This window comes from Oncorhynchus masou, chromosome 15, assembly GCF_036934945.1.
Source record: "Oncorhynchus masou masou isolate Uvic2021 chromosome 15, UVic_Omas_1.1, whole genome shotgun sequence".
Lineage (NCBI taxonomy): Eukaryota > Metazoa > Chordata > Actinopteri > Salmoniformes > Salmonidae > Oncorhynchus > Oncorhynchus masou.
This window is the reverse complement of record NC_088226.1, coordinates 27,878,923-27,897,939: the sequence shown is the minus strand read 5'-3', so window position 1 is coordinate 27,897,939 and position 19,017 is coordinate 27,878,923. Positions and strand designations below refer to the sequence as shown.

The window sequence follows — 19,017 nt, the reverse complement described above, 5'->3', positions numbered from 1 at the left end:
ACAATGGAAAGAGGACGTTCATCTTAACCAATGAAATTAGTCACACCTTTCGACTGATAACGCTTTTGACCATTGAGGCTCTTCCCATTGCTGGTTCGTCCTATCGAGTGGGCGGGGCTTTTCCCGGTTTCGGAAGGGCAACACGCAACCAACCAACAAAACTTTTTAAAAGATTGAGCTAGCTACGACATTAATTTCCTCTCTCACGAAGACAGTCATCATAATGACTTCGACGAACATGTTTTCAGGACTCGATAATGGCGCAAAGCCAAGTTCAAGGTAACACGAAATTGCATCCACAGGTTTTATTTGCAGCAGGCAAAATTCAAGCAACTAGCTGGCTATGTTCCTGAAAGCTACCCCTTATGCTCATTGGCCTGTAAGCAGTTAGCTAGCTAGATGGCACTTTGGTGATACTAACGTTAACTAGTTATAAGACTTTTTAGTGGTAAAATGTTTATTCCGTTTTGTCAGTAGTAAACTTTTCGTTTGGTAACAGCTAGGTAGTTTATATGGGCTTTGGGGTTTTTCTGAGGGGGTGCGCTGCGGAAATGGAAGCTCGTGTTTTATTTTTTACGGTGTAGCCAGCGATATGACACTCATTGCATTTTCCAAACAGACACAGTCACCCACACCCCGTTTAAAACAACCTATTTCTAAAAAGTAATGGTAATTGGGCATATTAAACTTTTTTTGCGCGGTCAACTATGGTTGTCTAACCCGGCTAATGTGGCCACAGCCACCATTTGTGGCCTGTCTTTTTATAAGAAGTTGTGCATGCTGCATATTCCTAGATTTTGCTATATACACGTTTTCATTATGGAACATTCTCTAATCATATTATCCCAGGCACTGCCTGCCTTTGTGTATGATGAATGCTGACAGAGTTTGGCCTACAGGCTATATATTCTACATCAGTGGTTCCCAACCAGGGGTACAAGGAAGCCACAGTGTGTTTTGCCTATCCACGGGGTGTACTTGAAGACTCATGAGACCATAGGCCTGCTGGTAAAGCACATGAGGGGGTACTCCAGGAATACTCCAGGCAGAAAAAAAATAATTTGGTGGTACAGTAACCAAAAAAGGTTGGGAACCACTACGTGAACCAACATGATTCTGATGCTTCCTTTTCAGAGTCCTGCGTCCCCCCGGAGGTGTCTCCAGCGACCTGTTCGGTGGCTATGAGGGAGAAGCAGCTGCTTCGAGACGGCCCCACAAGATGGCCTCCAACCTTTTCGCCCCACCAGAGCCCCAGGGTGTCATCAGGCGAACCAACCCCCCAGGTGAGAGAGAGAAGGACCTTTACTGGGCGTACAAATTCCCTTTTCACACTACTGGGCTGACTTGATCAAAGCTTTTTTGCTCTGGCCTGGTTATGCATCCAAACATTGGGTGTCAGTCTGTGTTCTTTTAGTCCTTAATACAGAATAAAGGTTACGCATCCACCATAGATGCTGGAACTATGAAAGAATGTTGGAACTATGATAGAAAGGACTGTGAAAGGAAAATATCAGAGCCAGGAAAGTTCAAGTCGTTGTGGAAAGGGAATATGCTTCCTATGTCTTCGTACAAGGTGAGAGGGCCCCTGACTGGGCAGTCAGACAGGCAACGGCTGCCCTCCCTGGTTCTGGAGCTGTCAGAGCCTTTTCAGGTCTACGTGGTGTGAAAACTGCCACTAAGGTGCTACGTTAGCATTTAAGGTTAAAAAATGAGCCATTGATAAGTGTTAACTTACTCACCATTTCTTCCCCAAATCATGTTTGGATTGTGTTGACATGCTGCAGTGTGTGTGTTTGATAAGGGCAACGGGTCACTTATTTTATCTGGTGACTAAAGTGTCACAAGACTCAACCAGCCAAATCAAATTTATTTTGTCACATACACATGTTTATCAGATGTTATTGCTGGTGTAGCGAAATGCTTGTGTTTCTAGCTCCAACAGTGCAGTAATATCTAACTATTCACAACAAAACACAATACGCACAACCTAAAAGTAAAATAATGGAATTAAGGAATATATAAATATTAGGACGCGCAATGTCAGTTGCATTGACTAAAATACATTAGAATAGAGTATATACATATGAGATGAGTAAAGCAAATTGATGTAAACATTATTAAAGTGACTAGTGATTTCAAGTCTTTGTAGATAGGGCAGTAACCTCTAACGTGCTAGTGATCGCTTTTTAACAGTCTGGTGGCCTTGAGATGGAAGCTGTTTTATCAGTCTCTCGGTCCCAGCGTTGCACCTAGACTGACCTCGCCTTCTGGATGATAGCGGGGTGAACATGTAGTGGCTCGGCTGGTTGTTATCCTTGATCTTTTTGCCCTTCCTGTGACATCGGGTCCTGGAGGGTGGGTAGTTTTCCCCTGGTAATGCATCGGGCAGAACGCACCACCCTCTGGAGAGCCTTGCGGTTGTGGGCGTTGCAGTTGCAGTTGCTGTACCAGGCGGTGATACAGCCCGACAGGATGCTCTCAATTGTTCATCTGTAAAAGTTTGTTAGGGTTTTGGGTGACAAGCCAAATTTCTTCAGCCTCCTGAGGTTGAAGTGGCGCTATTGTGCCTTTTTCACCATACTCTGTCTGTGTGGCCCATTTCAGATTGTCAGTGATGTGTATGCAGAGGAACTTTAAGCTTCTATTCTAGCATAGTAACAATCAGTAGTAGGCCGTTGTCGTTCCATGCAGTGAAATAACTGAGTGCTCAAGAGACACAGCCCAGCCTCTTCATTGTTGAGTCCAGTGTAGGATTACACCCTGGCCAGGCTTTCCGTTAGCCGGTAAATGCTGTCTTTTGGCACAAAAAAAGTGACAAGCCGATAAATTAATTGGTTGCTGGCCAAATTGTCTGGAATTTTTTGTAAATCCACTGGAAACCATGCTGATAATCCCTGTTTCCAGTGTTACTACCGAGAGGGGATTCTTTCTCCAAAACAGAGTATAGACGAATTCAAGATCACACCTTCTTGAGGACAAAGTAACGAGGCTGATGCACATCGCAAGCTCCTCCAAGGAGTTGAACAATTTGACTTCCCACAGCAACGGCTAACTTTGAGCAGGCCAAGGTCTGCCGAAACACTAGTAAATTAGATGCAAATTGTGTTTTTTAGGCCTAGCCCTATCAGTCCTGCTGCCACCATAGGCAAGATATACTGTCCCTGTGTCACATAGTGTAAAGATTTGAAATTGATTGACTAGACTAATGATGTGTATCATGCGCAATTGGTGCAATTCAATTTAGCAGCACTTGGAAATCAAACATCGTTTCCAACTATTCACATCAGTTGCAATCACTAGGCAGTCAATTGCCTATAGTGGAAACAGACTTAACCACGTACAGTGCTTTCGGGAAGTATTCAGACCCCTAGACTTTTTCCACATTTTGTTACGTTACATCCTTATTCTAAAATTGGGTAAATTGTGTTTTCCCCCCTCATCATTCTACACACAATACCCCATAATGACAAAGGCAAAAAAACTGAGCTTGAGAAATGTTTGTTAACAATAAGAAAGTGGAAATACCACATTTACATAATTATTCAGAACCTTTACTCAGTACTTTGTTAAAGCGACTCTGGCAGTGATTACAGCAACTAGTCTTCTTCGGGTATGATGCACACCTGTATTTGGGGGGTCTCTCCCATTCTCTGCCGATCCTCTCAAGCTCTGTTAGGTTGGATGGGGAGCGTTGCTGCACCCTGTTTTCAGCTCTCGCCAGAGATGTTCGATCAGGTTCAAGTGCAGGCTCTGGCTGGGCCACTCAAGGATATTTAGAAACCTGTCCCGAATCCACTCCTGCGTTGCCCTGGCTATGTGTTTAGGGTTGTTGTTCTGTTGGAATGTGAAACTTGACACCAGTCTGAGGTCCTGAGAGATCTGGAGCAGGTTTTCATCAAGGATCTCTGTATTTTGCTCAGTTCACCTTTGCCTCGATCCTGACTAGTCTCAGTCACTGCTGCTGAAAAACTTCCCCACATCATGATGCTGCCACCACCATGCTTCACAGTTGGGATGGTTCCACCTTTCTTCCAGACGTGACGCTTGGCATTCAGGCCAAAGAGTGGAAAATGGAAAGTGTGGAAAATAAGTATTTGGTCAATAACCCATTAGCCCATTCCTCCATGCAGATCTCCTCTAGAGCAGTGATGTTTTGGGGCAGTTGCTGGGCAACACGGACTTTCAACTCCCTCCAAAGATTTTATAAGGCTTTGAGATCTGGAGACTGGCTAGGCCACTCCAGGACCTTGAAATGCTTCTTACGAAGCCACTACTTCGTTGCCCGGGCGGTGTGTTTGGGATCATTGTCATGCTGAAAGACCCAGCCACGTTTCATCTTCAATGCCCTTGCTGATGATAGGCTTTGTTACTTTGGTCCCAGCTCTCTGCAGGTCATTCACTAGGTCCCCCTGTGTGGTTCTGGGATTTTTGCTCACCGTTCTTGTGGTCATTTTGACCCCATGGGATGAGATCTTGCATGGAGCCCCAGATCGAGGGAGATTATCAGTGGTCTTGTATGTCTTCCATTTCCTTCTCTCCCACAGTTGATTTCTTCAAACGAAGCTGCTTACCTATTGCAGATTCAGTCTTCCCAGCCTGGTGCAGGTCTACAATTTTGTTTCTGGTGTCCTTTGACAGCTCTTTGGTCTTGGCCATAGTGGAGTTTGGAGTGTGACTGTTTGAGGTTGTGGACAGGTGTCTTTTATACTGATAAGTTCACACGGGTGCCATTAATACAGGTAACGAGTGGAGGACAGAGGAGCCTCTTAACCTCTTACACTTATGGTGGCGCTATTTCATTTTTGGAAGAAAAACGTTCCCGTTTTAAACAAGATATTTTGTCACAAAAAGATGCTCGACTATGCATATAATTGCTACTGTTCGAAAGAAAACACTCTGACGTGTCCAGAAATACAAATATCTTCTCTGTGCGTGCCCTTTAACGTGAGCTTCAGGCAAAACCAAGATGACTTGGCATCCAGGAAATGACAAGGATTTTTGAGGCTCTGTCTTTCATGATCTCCTTATATGGCTGTGAACGCAAGAGGAATGAGTCTGCCCTTTCTGTCGTTTCCCCAAGGTGTCTGCAGCATTGTGACGTATTTGTAGGCAGATCGTTGGAAGATTGACCATAAGAGACCACATTTACCACGTGTCCGCCCGGTGTCCTGCGCCGAAATTGGTGCGCAAAAGTCACCTGCCAGTATTTTTCCATGGGGCACAGAGAGAGAAGCAAGCTTCCACGAACTGCATGTCAATGAAGAGATATGTGAAAAAACACCTTGAGGATTGATTCCAAACAACGTTTGCCATGTTTCGGTCGATATTATGTAGTTAATCCGGAAAAAGTTTCACGTTGTAGGTGACTGCATTTTCGGTTCGTTTCGGTAGCCAGGCGCAATGTAGAAAACGGAACGATTTCTCCTACACACAGACGCTTTCAGGAAACACTGCGCATTTGGTATGTGGCTGGGAGTCTCCTCATTGAAAACATCAGAAGCTCTTCAAAGGTAAATGATTTTATTTATTTGGTTATCTGGCTTTTGTGAAAATGTTGCGTGCTACATGCTACACAAAATGCTATGCTAGCTTTGCATACTCTTACACAAATTAGTCAATTTCTATGGTTCAAAAGCATATTTTGAAAATCTGAGATGACAGTGTTGTTAAGAAAAGGCTAAGCTTGAGAGCAAACGCATTATTTTAATTTTATTTGCGATTTTCAGAAATCGTTAACGTTGCGTTATGCTAATGAGCCTGAGGCTTAGTCACAATCCCGGATCCGGGATGGGGAAATTCAAGAGGTTAAAGAAGTTGTTACAGGTCTGTGAGAGCCAGAAATCTTGCTTTTTTTGTAGGTGACCAAATACTTATTTTCCACCATAATTTGCAAATAAAGTAATTAAAAATCCTACAATGTGATTTTCTGGATTTTTGTCACAATGTTTTGAGGTAGCGTGCAATTGGCATGCTGACCGCAGGAATGACCACCAGAGCTGTTGCCAGAGAATTTAATCATTTTCCTACCATAAACTGACTCCAATGTCGTTTTAGAGAATTTGGCAGTGCGTCCAGCCGGCCTCTCAACCGCAGACAACGTGTAACCACGCCAGCCCAGGACCTCCACATCCGGCTTCCTCGCCTGCAGGATCGTCTGGCACCAGCCCCTGGACAGCTGATGAAACTGTGGGTTTGCACAAATGCAGCGTTTCTGCACAAATGGAAACCATCTCAGGGAAGCTCATCTGTGTGCTCGTGGTCCTCACCAGGGTCTTGACCTGGTATGCAGTTTGGTGTTGTAACTTATTTCAGTGGGCAAATGCTAACCTTTGATAGCCACTGGCATGCTGGAGAAGTGTGCTCTTCACTGAATAATCCCGGTTTCAACTGTATCAGGCAAATGGCAGACCGCATTTTTATGTAGTCGTTTGCGCTGCTGATGTCAACTTTGAGGGGACTTCCCCAACTTTGAGGGGACTTCCCCACGTTCCCCTATCTCCACTGGCATTCTCTGCCTCTAACCCTATTATGCGGGCTGAGTCACTGCCTTACTGGTGCTGTTCCATTCTGTCCCTAGGAGGGGTGCATCACTTGAGTGGGTTGAGTCTCTGACGTGATCTTCCTGTCCCCTTGAGTTCGTGGGCTATACTTGGCCTTGTCTCGGGGTAGTACGTTGGTGGTTGAAGATATCCCTCTAGTGGTGCGGGTGCTGTGCTTTGGCAAAGTGGGTGGGGTCATATCCTGCCTGGTTGGCCCTATCCAGGGGTATAGTCGTACGGAGCCACGGTGTCTCCCGACCCCTCCTGTCTCAGCTTCCAGTAATTATGCTGCAATAGTTTGTATTGGGGGCTAGGGTCAGTCTGTTATTTCTGGAATATTTCTCCTGTCTTATCCGGTGTCCTGTGTGAATTTAAGTGTGCTCCCTCTAATTTTCTCTCGTTCTCTTCTTTTGGACGACCTGAGCCCTAGGACCATGCCTCAGGACTACCTGGCCTGATAACCCCTTGCTGTCCCCAGTCCACCTGGTCGTGCTGCTGCTCCAGTTTCAACTGTTCTGCCTGCGGCTATGGAACCCTGACCTGTTCACCAGACGTGCTAACCTGTTGTTTTCGACTCTCTCTCTACCTACCGCACCTGCTGTCTCTAACTCTGAATGATTGGCTTTGAAAGCCAACTGACATTTACTCCTGAGGTGCTGACCTGCTGCACCCTCTACAACCACTGATTATTATTATTTGACCCTGCTGGTCATCTGTGAAAGTTTGAACATCTTGGCCATGTTATAATTATCCACCTGGCACAGCCAGAAACTGGACTGGCCACCCCTCAGAGCCTGATTCCTCTCCAGGTTTCTTCCTAGGTTCCTGCCTTTCTTGGGATGTGTTCCTAGCCATTGTGCTTCTACATCTGCATTGCTTGCTGTTTCGGGTTTTAGGTTGGGTTTCTGTATCGCACTTTGACATCAGCTGATGTAAAAACGGCTTTTATAAATAAATGTGATTGGTATTTTTGATCCATTCCCCTACCTTTAAAAAAAAAATTTTTTGGCTGACTCTGTGACCAACCGATATCTGTATTCCCAGTCTTGTGAAATACATAGATTTGGGCCTCCCTCCAAATCGATCCCGCTTCAGAGTACAGGCCTCGTTGTAACGCTCATTCCTTCGACGATTAAAGCTAATCTGACCATCACCCCTGGTGAGACTTAATCGCCACTCGTCAGTGAAGAGCACTTTTTGCCAGTCCTGTCTGGTCCAGCGACGGTGGCTTTATGCCCATAGGCAATGTTGTTGCCGGTGATGTCTGGTGAGGACCTGCCTTACAACAGGCCTACAAGCCCTCAGTCCAGCCTCTCTCGGCCTATTGCGGACAGTCTGAGCACTGATGGAGGGATTGTGCATTCCTGGTGTAATTTCGGCAGTTGTTGCCATCCTGTACCTGTCCCGCAGGTGTGGTGTTCAGCTGTACCGATCCTGTGCAGGTGTTGTTACACGTGGTCTGCCACTGCGAGGACAATCAGCTGTCTGTCCTGTCTCCCTGTAGCGCGGTCTTAGGCATCTCACAGTACGGACATGGCAATTTATTGCCCTGGCCACATCTGCAGTCCTCATGCCTCCTTGCAACATGCCTAAGGCACGTTCACGAACAGGGACCCTAGGCATCTTTCTTTTGGTGGTTTTCAGAGTCAGTAGAAATGGCTCTAGTGTCTTAAGTTCTCATAACTGTGACCTTAATTGCCTACCGTAAGCTGTTTGTGTGTTATTAACCACCGTTCCACAGGTGCACGTTCAGTAATTGTTTATGGTTCATTGAACAAGCATGGGAAACAGTGTTTAAACCCTTTACAATATCTGTGAAGTTTTATTTTATTTTTTACTGTTTTTTTTATTTTTATCTTTGAAAGACAGGGTCCTGAAAAAGAGCTTCTTGTTTTGCTGTGTTAATGAACTATAACTCAGTCAAAGCTTTAAAACTTTATATTTGTGTTCAATGTATATTATACTGATATTATATTTTGAATTTTTATTACTATGGAGGTGACTTGTTCTTCTAGACTAAATGTTTTCTTTTTTCAACTGTTCCATTTATGATTTATAGCAGGGATGAAGACGCAACGGGCACATGTTTTACTGAAAAGCAAAACATTGATGTTGGTATAAGAATGTCAATTTTTTTATTACAAATGTACATGCTAATTTCTATTGTTAAGATTAATTACAATCTAAATGGGATTTTGGGTACTGTAGGTGGACGCCCTAATGCGGTACACACACGATGCATATGGATGTCCGATAAATTAAAACCTCTGCAGCCAAATTTTCCTAATGGTGACTAAGATTTTCATTAGTTAAATGAAGTTTGGGCCACATGTAATCTAGTGACATCACATGACTGGATCAATATGTCTATATTGAGGCCAAAGGTCAGATGGTTAAAAATATGTTATCATGAGTTTCTATTGTCTCTCTGCACATCGAGCTGGTTTGTCTTACAGTTTGTCTTACAGTTTTCAGCCCTTCTGCCTCTTGTAGAATGTTCTAGAAGGAATTATGACGGCACACGCCCAGATATTGAAATGTTATCTAACTGTGAAATGTAATGCCTCATGTCAGTCCAGGCTGTGCAACAAGCTCTTCACCATAACTGTAGAATAATGAGAGTAGGACTGGGCTTTGTGTGTGGAGGTTTGTGGCCTGGTTCAATTTGGTTGGAGTGGGTACTGTCGTCATGTTGCCAGTAATTGGTCAGATAAGAAGTTTGAGAAGTGAAAATTCTATAGAAATGTTAAACACAAAAAAAGTGGTTGGGGTGTGGAGATTTGACTTGTCTGTCTTTTCCTCAATGCTTTCAATAATGTTCACCTTTAATGCCTTGTGTAAATTAGTTTGTAAATTAGTTTGTTCTTTCTGTATTCTATTCTAAGGCGTTGACAGCAACATTTTACCAGGTCAAATTCCCGGTGCATGTATAAAAACAAACATTTTGATTCGCTGTCCTTCTTCAATGTAGGGGGTAAAAGCAGTGGGATATTTAGTTCTCCAGATGCCCCAGCCGAGCAACGGAGACCCGTACCCCCAGGCGGCAACACCAGCAACATCATCTGGGGGCTAGAGAGCGCCCCTCCCTCTGACAAAGCCCATTCCAACAAGCCAAAGGTAATCCAGACCATCCTTGTCCCCCAGTCTCTCCCATTCCAAATCACTAATGGTTATGGATTTCTAATTTGCATGATGTATAGGCTATATTGACATGTTCTCCCTATTATTCCTAGGACAACATTTCTGTGGGTGAAAGTCCCATGCCCATACCTGAGCCCCCAGGTGAGTTTGACACAGATAATGGATTCTGGCTACCACTTTACAGCCCGCTGTCTGCCAGGCAGTTACTAGAAATGACTTGTTGACCAAGATAATAATAATGACTTAATAATTGCATAATTATTCATTACTAATCGGTTTCAACACCAAGTCTTATGTACCATTTGGTACCAGGTAAATCTTACTCGGTTTCTCATCTTTTTCTCTTTTTCTCTCTTATCCCTCTCTCCCTTTCGTTCTCAGCTCCTCTTCCGAAGGAGAGCCCGGCCAAGGAGGTGAAGGAAGAGAACGTTGCCTCCCCTCTCCCCACTCCCACCAAAGCAGCGGTGGAGACTGCGCCTGCTCCCTCAGCCAAGAAGCCAGAGGCCTGCCTTAGTGAGCTCTCACTGAAGGACCACGAGCCCCACCTCGGCCCCCGCCCCCGTTCCCACAACAAGGTCCTTAACCCCCCAGGAGGGAAGTCTAGTGTGGTGTTCTACTGAGCCAGCTCCTCCATCCCATTTCTATTCATTTATGCATCCCAAATGGCACCTTATTCCCAATATAAGTAAGTAATCCTTGTCCGAGCCAGAACGGCACGTAGGGCAGGAGCCCATCTCTTGTTTCTGTAGCGTGAGGCTGCTTGATGTACAAGTACACCCCCTGGACAGGGCAAGTTTATGGTCCCTGGTCAAAATTAGTGGACTGTATAGGAAACAGGGAGCCATTTGGGATACAAACCATGCATACCACTATTCTCTGTTCTGTTCATTTTCCCTTTTCACTCTGTCCGTCCATGTCTTGCACTTTCTAACCTAACCCATTCTTGACCTAACCTCCGCCTGTTCATTTTAGATTATTTAGATTATGTTGCTATCAAGCAGGAAGAAAATAATCTCAATCATTTTTACAGGTTAAATTCCTGTCCAATCATTCAAAATTCCCGATTCATTGCAAGGGTTGTATTTCTTGCTGTAAATGTTATTTTTTGTATTACATGGCTTTAAATGTTATTGTGTTGATTACAAAGGTTAATTTAGTCAGAATCACTGGCATCTATTTGTAATTCCGAGTATGACTCAGCAGTGTATCTTTGTCGGCATTGAGATCTGTTTGTTGCTCATGCAAACGGTTGTCATAGTAGGCCCTTAAGTGATCAAAATCCCTCTTTACTCTGTTTATTAACAGTAACAGGTATCCCTATCATGCCCATTCTATTTTCCATTTCATCACACTCCTTTTCTCTCCACTAATAATCAAACCGATCTTGAGTTTCTCTCTCTGCAGCCAGAAACAAACTCCTGTTCAGGGAAAAAAAAGCAAAAAAATCGACTAACTAATGAATGCAAAGCAAAGGGCTATGGGCAGTACCCATGATGCACTGCCCAGCCCCAAAGTTCTTGTTCTGTTGAAGAAATTCCACTATGATTTTATATCTCCCATGCAAATGACTGAATGTGTTGTGGTTGTTCCCTGCTCTGTTACCATTGCTTGCTGTTATCAGAGGTTTGTATCCACTCGGAGGCCTCTGTTTTAAATTAAAACGTCTGCTGTACACAATTGAACTCTGGAATAGTAAATGACTGGTCAAAATACGGATGGGGACTTGGGAGACCCTAAGGAACCCCTAGCCACCCATACACCGCACCACGTTCCAGGCTGCCTGTCGTGTACCATTTCTTACAACGCCTGGAGAAGCGTTTTGGCATGTCAGTAACCAGTATGGCTGGTTTCTCGTCAACGTATAAACCTTTTAAGACTTTGGTGTAAATCTTAGTGCAAATAAACTTAGTGCAAATAAACATTTATTTTTGCCATTAAATTCCCCAAACTGGCCGGTTTGTAGGCAGTCTGGAACGCACCCCGGTTCAAGGTCTCCTGGTGTCATCTTAACCCCTGAGTGTTGGAGTGCCTGGCAGGCAAAGTTCACAGCAGAGGAAAAGCAAAAATAACCTGTGTTGCAATAAAACTTATTTTCAGACTATCATATTTTGTCTATTTTCAGGGCTTAGTGGTGTCAATATATTGATTAAATAATGGAATCTTTGCAATTTCAGCCTAAAGGTTGTATTTATTTGTGCACACTGTAGCAAAGGTTTTGCAGTGAAAAACAAGTTATTTTTAGTTCAGGTAGTCCCTTCATTTTGGCCCATTTTTTTTCATTTTAGTGTTTAGTGAATACAAACCAGATGAATACATTGGGAGGGTTCATCCTCTGTTAGCTTTTTGAAATGGCATATCTGGCACACCCCTTATATTGTAGGTGTTGTCAAAATTCTGAATGCAAGAAATGTCATGATGGAAATTCCAGTCACTGATTCTTTTAGTTTATGTTCAATCAACCTTGAACAACTATAAAATGAAAGTACTTTGAGTTTACATGTGATCGTTTTTATTGCTGCTGTATGCTAATTTACCCTTGTGTAATGTCAAGGCATGCTTGAATATTCTAAACACAAACTAGGCCTTTATTATCACTATAATATAATCACATGTATTTTTAGTGATGCCTTTGTGGCTCTGCTCATGGCCTTTGACTTTTGTTGGAGTAAGACAGTTCCTCTCACATGACGCATGTCTCATGGAGTTACGCTGGCCACCCTCACGTAAATAGAGGCAGTCTAACATGTCTGCTTGGCCTTGGGAATTTGGGCTGCTTTTGAGATCAATTGAGATAGTTTACAACATATCCACCCGCTGTCAGTACCATTGTACATGTTTGGCATTATGACATGACAAGGAGTTGCATGATGGCACAAACATACTGGTATCCAGACTCTCCACAAGGAGGAATCGTTCCAACTTGGACCACCAGAGGGTGCTGCTTTACAATACAAGGACTTTGACGAATAAGGCTGAACCAGTGGAGGAAGGGAAGGCCCATCCTCAGTGAATTTAATTTTTAAAAATAGTGTTGTGATGTGACTAATGTGATGACGTATTTAACGAATCAACTATGTTTAATGGTTATCAAATTTATCATGTAACAACTCATTAGGAATTTGGGGCACCATGGAAGTTATTTTAATGAGTTACCATCTCCTGAATTAAACTCAAGATTACATATGGGGGGGGGGGGGGGGGGGGGGGGCTTTGGTATGCAAAGGAGTGATGCACGTATTGGACCAATACTGGCTGTATCCAAGGCTCAGCCAATCGTTCACATAACAATGCAGCACCGCACTGACAGACAACACTTTTGCTAGTTAAAGCATCAGTGTGCACTCTGGAAAGAGCGGAGAGTGGAAAGGCAGTTTGCCAGTTAACAGCAGCGTGTCCCTTGAACGATTACGAAGAGGTAGGTGAGAAGCCTGACCACGGAGACTGGTGATGAAGCATACTTTATGAGCTGTAACTGGAAAAACAGCTGACATTTGGAGAGTTTGAGGTGGGGGAGAATCTGGTGGAACAAGTATTGTTAGCATTGTCAAGTATCATGCAAGCTGGATTGAATTCTCTGTTAGCTAACCAGAGAAATGTTGAGGAACATTAGCCAAAATAACTGATCAAATAATTTAGGTTGGTGTGAGAATTAGTTGGCTAATGAAGTCAGACAGCTAACGTAGCTTAAGTTATAACATCAGATGAGCTAACATTAGTAATCTAACCAATTCGCTATAGTATTAACTGGTATACGACTCCTTGCCATTCAAGTTATAACGCGTTAGTTGCTTACTGGACCCTGGCAATCTGAAATGTTAACTAGTTAATGAAATGAACTAATGTTTTCCCTCTACAGTTTGGTTAATTTTCAGAATGAGAGAATTAGGTGAAAATGAGGCATTGCTTTTTAAACAAGTGGATTCAGGGATCAAGTGTAGCTGGACCTGGCTTTGGCCTAAACTGGAAGCCACTATAGAGTTGAAAGGAACACTACACACTTTCCCTCTTTTTACTTTTTCAATACAGTAGATGAAAGGGGGTATGCCAGGTGTACTCTGCATGAAAGAGATCAATTATGCCAACAAAGGGTATCACCTCTGCTGGCACATTGTAGAACAGATGTCCACAGGCAGAAAGTGTACAATGTAAAATGTGCAGTGTAGCCCAAATATATCGTTTTTGTTGTGTTGAACTTGACAGGAACTTGTGTGTGAGAGAGGGAGGATTATAAAACATGTTACTCAGTGAATGTTATTTTTGCACACATGTAGAGCTTAATCCATGTCATCTATAGGGGCCACTATAATAGAGCAAAAATAGAATGCTTGTTTGATGAATTCTATTTCTACTTTAAGCAGTTTTGTCCCCAAGTGCAATATTTAGATTGTGTGTGGTCACAAGTGTTCTATTATAAAGGTTGTCATGGCTAACTGCAATATTAATGTATTGTTTTTTTCTCAAGACTTGTCATTTACAGTAAAATCTAGGCAACAAATAACATTTGGATTGCTTTCTTTACATTTTTTTTAGTTGTGAGTTAGGTTCACATTAACCACTTTTTTTTACACACAGACTGATCATGTAGATAATATTCTGTGTTTATTTAGTTAAAACCTGCATTTCCCCCTAGCAGTGAATGTTTAAAAAAAAAAAAAAAACTTTTTGGGCCCTCACCAGTTTGCATCCCTGTTCTTGAATCTGCAAGAACCCCAGCCTTTTCTGATCATTCAGTTCTACACACATTTAATTATTTATTTACTAACTAAATAACACAGAATACACATACTTACATGAGACAAAAGTCCTTAGTGGACTGACAAGAAATGATGGCTTGTTATACAATGGAGAGGGGTTGGTGAAAGAGCTATAGAAAGGGACATTTATTGTGGATACATTCTATAGCACATGAATCACCGCCCGTCTAGATAAATGTAATTACTACATTTACGTATAGATGTCTTTTGTTTGGTTTCAACAGAGAGATGACCATCGATCCTTCTATGGGGAATGGCTCTGATTGTCCACCAGAGGTCACATGGTCTTTAGTTGTCCTGGCTTTGGAGTGTTTTCTTCAGAACAGATCTTCAGATGTACCCATGATCGTCTGAGATGGGATCTTCTCCTTCCTTTCTCGGGTAGATAGTCAAAGTTCTAATCTCTTTACATGCACAGCTGCAGACTGTCAATGTTTTGGTCTAGTGAGTTCATCTTAAACTCGTTGAGTTTGAGTTTCCAGCCATTTGTAACATTTAGCTCATGCTTCACGTTTGCGTGTTAATTTTTAGCGAGTTATTTTTAGCACTCTGGTCAAAGGGTGGTTCCATCACACTGACACATTCTTCTGACCTAATTCGGGGCGTGGCTTTAATGTGCAAGGGACACAAACTATGATCTCTTAACAGCTGAAGGGGGTTTCCTTCCTAACTTACAGCATTGGTTCATACAGTTAACATCACAAAATGAAAAGCAATACGACATTATTATTCATTAGATCCTCACTGACCATTCCAAACAATCGGATGTTAGAAATAATGTTCCAATGTTCACTTTTTGGACAAAAGGTTTTGGCAGCAAAACTCTGCTGGAGACAAAGCACTTTTCTTTCCCAATACTGAGGAGCAAAGGGAACGATTCTCCTCCTGTCTAATTTAGGACAGAGTGTTAAGGTGTCAAAACCAGGTCTGGTTGGTCAGCTATTTACCAAGGTAATTGATTTACCAAGCCTTTGATCCTCACCCAGGAGAGGCATGACAAGTGAAACATTAAAAGTTATCCTTTTTAAATAAAACTATATTCACGTCACCAAATAATTGATTAAAACACACTGTTTTGCAATAGTCTACAATAGCAATCTGTAGGGTAGCACCATGGTGTAGCTGGAGGACAGCTAGCTTCTGTCTTCCTCTGGGTACATCGACTTCAATACAAAACCTAGGATGCTCTTGGTTCTCACCCCCTTCCACAGACTTAAACAGTAAGTATGACAACTTCTGGAGGACGTGCTCTAACCTATCAGAGCTCTTGCAGTATGAACTGACATGTTGGGGACCCAATCAAAACATCAGAGAATGAAACTAGTACACATGGAATAAACAAGTGTACAGTCAACACAATAGAAAAAAAGAAAGTCTATATACAGTGTGTGCAAATGGCATGAAGAGGTAAGGAAATAAATAGGCCATAGTAGCGAAGTAATTACAATTTAGCTAATTATCACGAATGATAGATGTGCAGGTGATGATGTGCAAGTAGAAATACTGGTGTGCAAAAGAGCAGAAAAGTCAAAAACAATATGGTAATATGAGAGGTAGATTGGATGGGCTATTTACAGATGGGCTATGTACAGCTGCAGCGATCGGTTAGCTGCTGATGTTTAAAGTTAGTGAGGGAAATATAAGTCAACTTCAGCAATTTTTGCAATTCGTTCCAGTCATTGGCAGCAGAGAACTGGAAGGAAAGGCGGCCAAATGAGGTGTTGGCTTTAAGGAGAAGTGCGAGCGAGAAATAGCTATATATTTACACTGCTCAAAAGAATAAAGGGAACACTAAAATAACACATCCTAGATCTGAATGAATGAAATATTCTTATTAAATACTTTTTTCTTTACATCGTTGAATGTGCTGACAACAAAATCACACAAATTATCAATGGAAATCAAATTTATCAACCCATGGAGGTCTGGATTTGGAGTCACACTCAAAATTAAAGTGGAAAACCACACTACAGGCTGATCCAACTTTGATGTAATGTCCTTAAAACAAGTCAAAATGAGGCTCAGTAGTGTGTGTGGCCTCCACGTGCCTGTATGACCTCCCTACAACGCCTGGGCATGCTCCTGGTGTGTTGGCGGATGGTCTCCTGAGGGATCTCCTCCCAGACCTGGACTCAAGCATCCGCCAAATCCTGGACAGTCTGTAGTGCAACATGTCGTTGGTGGATGGAGCGAGACATGATGTCCCAGATGTGCTCAATTGGATTCAGGTCTGGGGAACGGGCGGGCCAGTCTATAGCATCAATGCCTTCCTCTTGCAGGAACTGTTGACAAACTCCAGCCACATGAGGTCTAGCATTGTCTTGCATTAGGAGGAATCCAGGGCCAACCGCACCAGCATATGGTCTGAGGATCTCATCTCGTTACCTAATGGCAGTCAGGCTACCTCTGGCGAGCACATGGAGGGCTGTGCGGCCCCCCAAAGAAATGCCACCCGACACCATGACTGACCCACCGCCAAACCGGTCATGCTGGAGTATGTTGCAGGCAGCAGAACGTTCTCCACGGCGTCTCCAGACTCTGTCACGTGCTCAGTGTGAACCTGCTTTCATCTGTGAAGAGCACAGGGCACCAGTGGCGAATTTGCCAATCTTGGTATTCTCTGGCAAATGCCAAGCATCCTGCACGGTGTTGGGCTGTAAGCACAACCCCCACCTCATGGAGTCTGTTTCTGACCATTTGAGCAGACACATGCACATTTGTGGACTGCTGGAGGTCATTTTGCAGGGCTCTGGCAGTGCTCCTCCTTGCACAAAGGCGGAGGTAACGGTCTTGCTGCTGGGTTGTTGGCCTCCTCCACGTCTCCTGATGTACTGGCCTGTCTCCTGGTAGCGCCTCCATGCTCTGGACACTACGCTGACAGACACAGCAAACCTTCTTGCCACAGCTCGCATTGATGTGCCATCCTGGATGAGCTGCACTACCTGAGCCACTTGTGTGTCTCATGCTACCACTAGAGTGAAAGCACCGACAGCATTCAAAAGTGACCAAAACATCAGCCAGGAAGCATAGGAACTGAGAAGTGGTCTGTGGTCACCACCTGCAGAAACACTCCTTTATTTGAGGTGTCTTGCTAATTGCCTATAAGTTCCACCTGTTGTCTATTCCATTTGCACAACAGCATGTGAAATGTGTTGTCAATCAGTGTTGCTTCCTAAGTGGACAGTTTGATTTCACAGAATTGTGATTGACTTGGAGTTACATTGTGTTGTTTAAGTGTTCCCTTTATTTTTTTGAGCTATATACAATAAGTTTTATATATATATATATACATATATATATATATATATATATATATATATATATATATATATATATAACTTATTGTTTTACTTTTACTTTCCCTTAACTAGCTGAATGCAGCTAGCTAGTGTAGCCTACTCAAACACCTGTCTCAAACAGAGGGGTGTTATTTTAGCTAGCTGACTATGGCTATCCAATACTGGAACTCCAAGGCAAGGTAGGCTTTTGGTTTTATTAAGTTGTTGCCACCGGGGTCCGTCAGTGTAACTGCTAAACTGCTTGCTGACTGTACACTGTACTGCATGATTGTAGCATCTTTACTAAAACTTTAGCTACTAGAACTATGTTGACTATGAGTTGACAACGATGTAGGTTGTGTGTAGCAGTTAGCAGTCTTGATATGAAGGTTTAGCATGGAAAGGTATTTTCGCCTGGTCACAGACAGCCGATGTGTTGTGCACTGAAGTCCACAAGTGGCGGGAAAAGGTGAGAGGAGGAGAGTGCATAGATAGTTGCAAGAAGGACTTGAAGAAGCAAAGTAATCATGATCATGCAGTTTTTATATGGCTGCTATGAAAGTGAACTGCTTGCGTGTGATCAGGGGTGTATTCATTCTGCCAATTCTGTTGGAAAAACATGTTGGATTGTAATTTGAAATATTTGCTACACCAGAAGTTCATGTTTATATATAGGAGGAAAGTATATGGTAGGGTGGATATGAGCCTTGGGCTTGGAGAGTTACTATGTTAGGGAAAAGGTAATCGCATGGTTGAGGTCACTGATAAGGGTGGATAGCTGTGCATTATTGAGCAGTGGAGGCTGAGGTCAGGTCACATGAAGGAAGAAGGAACTGTTTATTACCCACATCCCTTAACTTCCTGCCTAGCAACAAAGATGTAATGTTTAGAGAAAAGGAGGAGACTCTACCTAAATGGGGGTATAAATACTTGTGCTGATGGGAACTATTCTTTGTCTTATGCAGCTCTGTGATCCAGTGGGTGAATGAACTTTGCAGGCTCATCTTGTCCGGGGGACTGACAAGTATGATGCAACTACAAAAAAAATGTGATGAGTTAGATGAAAAGCACCAGGACCTCGCGAGGGCTCTGGAATAATAATTGAAATAAAGTCCAACAATTTACGGCTGTCCTCCAGCAGTATCAGAACACCATTGGGGGTATATAGTCTTGCCACTTCCCCATGGTTCGCCCCGGGATATCATGTATCCCAGGCTAAACAGGTCATGTCTCCGCTATATCCCTCTCATATAGAGGAAAAAGAGTTATGGGTTGAGAGAGGCAGCAGAGGGACGTATCATCAAT

At 43.2% G+C, this 19,017-nt stretch overlaps 1 protein-coding gene across 1 annotated transcript; it reads left to right on the top strand.

Annotated features, from left to right (window-relative positions):
- The first annotated feature begins 104 nt into the window (after window positions 1-104).
- LOC135556075 (jupiter microtubule associated homolog 2-like) lies at window positions 105-11,853 on the top strand. Its single transcript, XM_064988978.1, has 5 exons — window positions 105-279; window positions 1,135-1,283; window positions 9,511-9,656; window positions 9,773-9,821; window positions 10,062-11,853. Exons 1-5 carry the CDS (start codon window positions 224-226, stop codon window positions 10,298-10,300), a joined length of 639 nt encoding a protein of 212 aa, XP_064845050.1. The 5' UTR covers window positions 105-223; the 3' UTR covers window positions 10,301-11,853.
- Window positions 11,854-19,017: the final 7,164 nt, after the last annotated feature.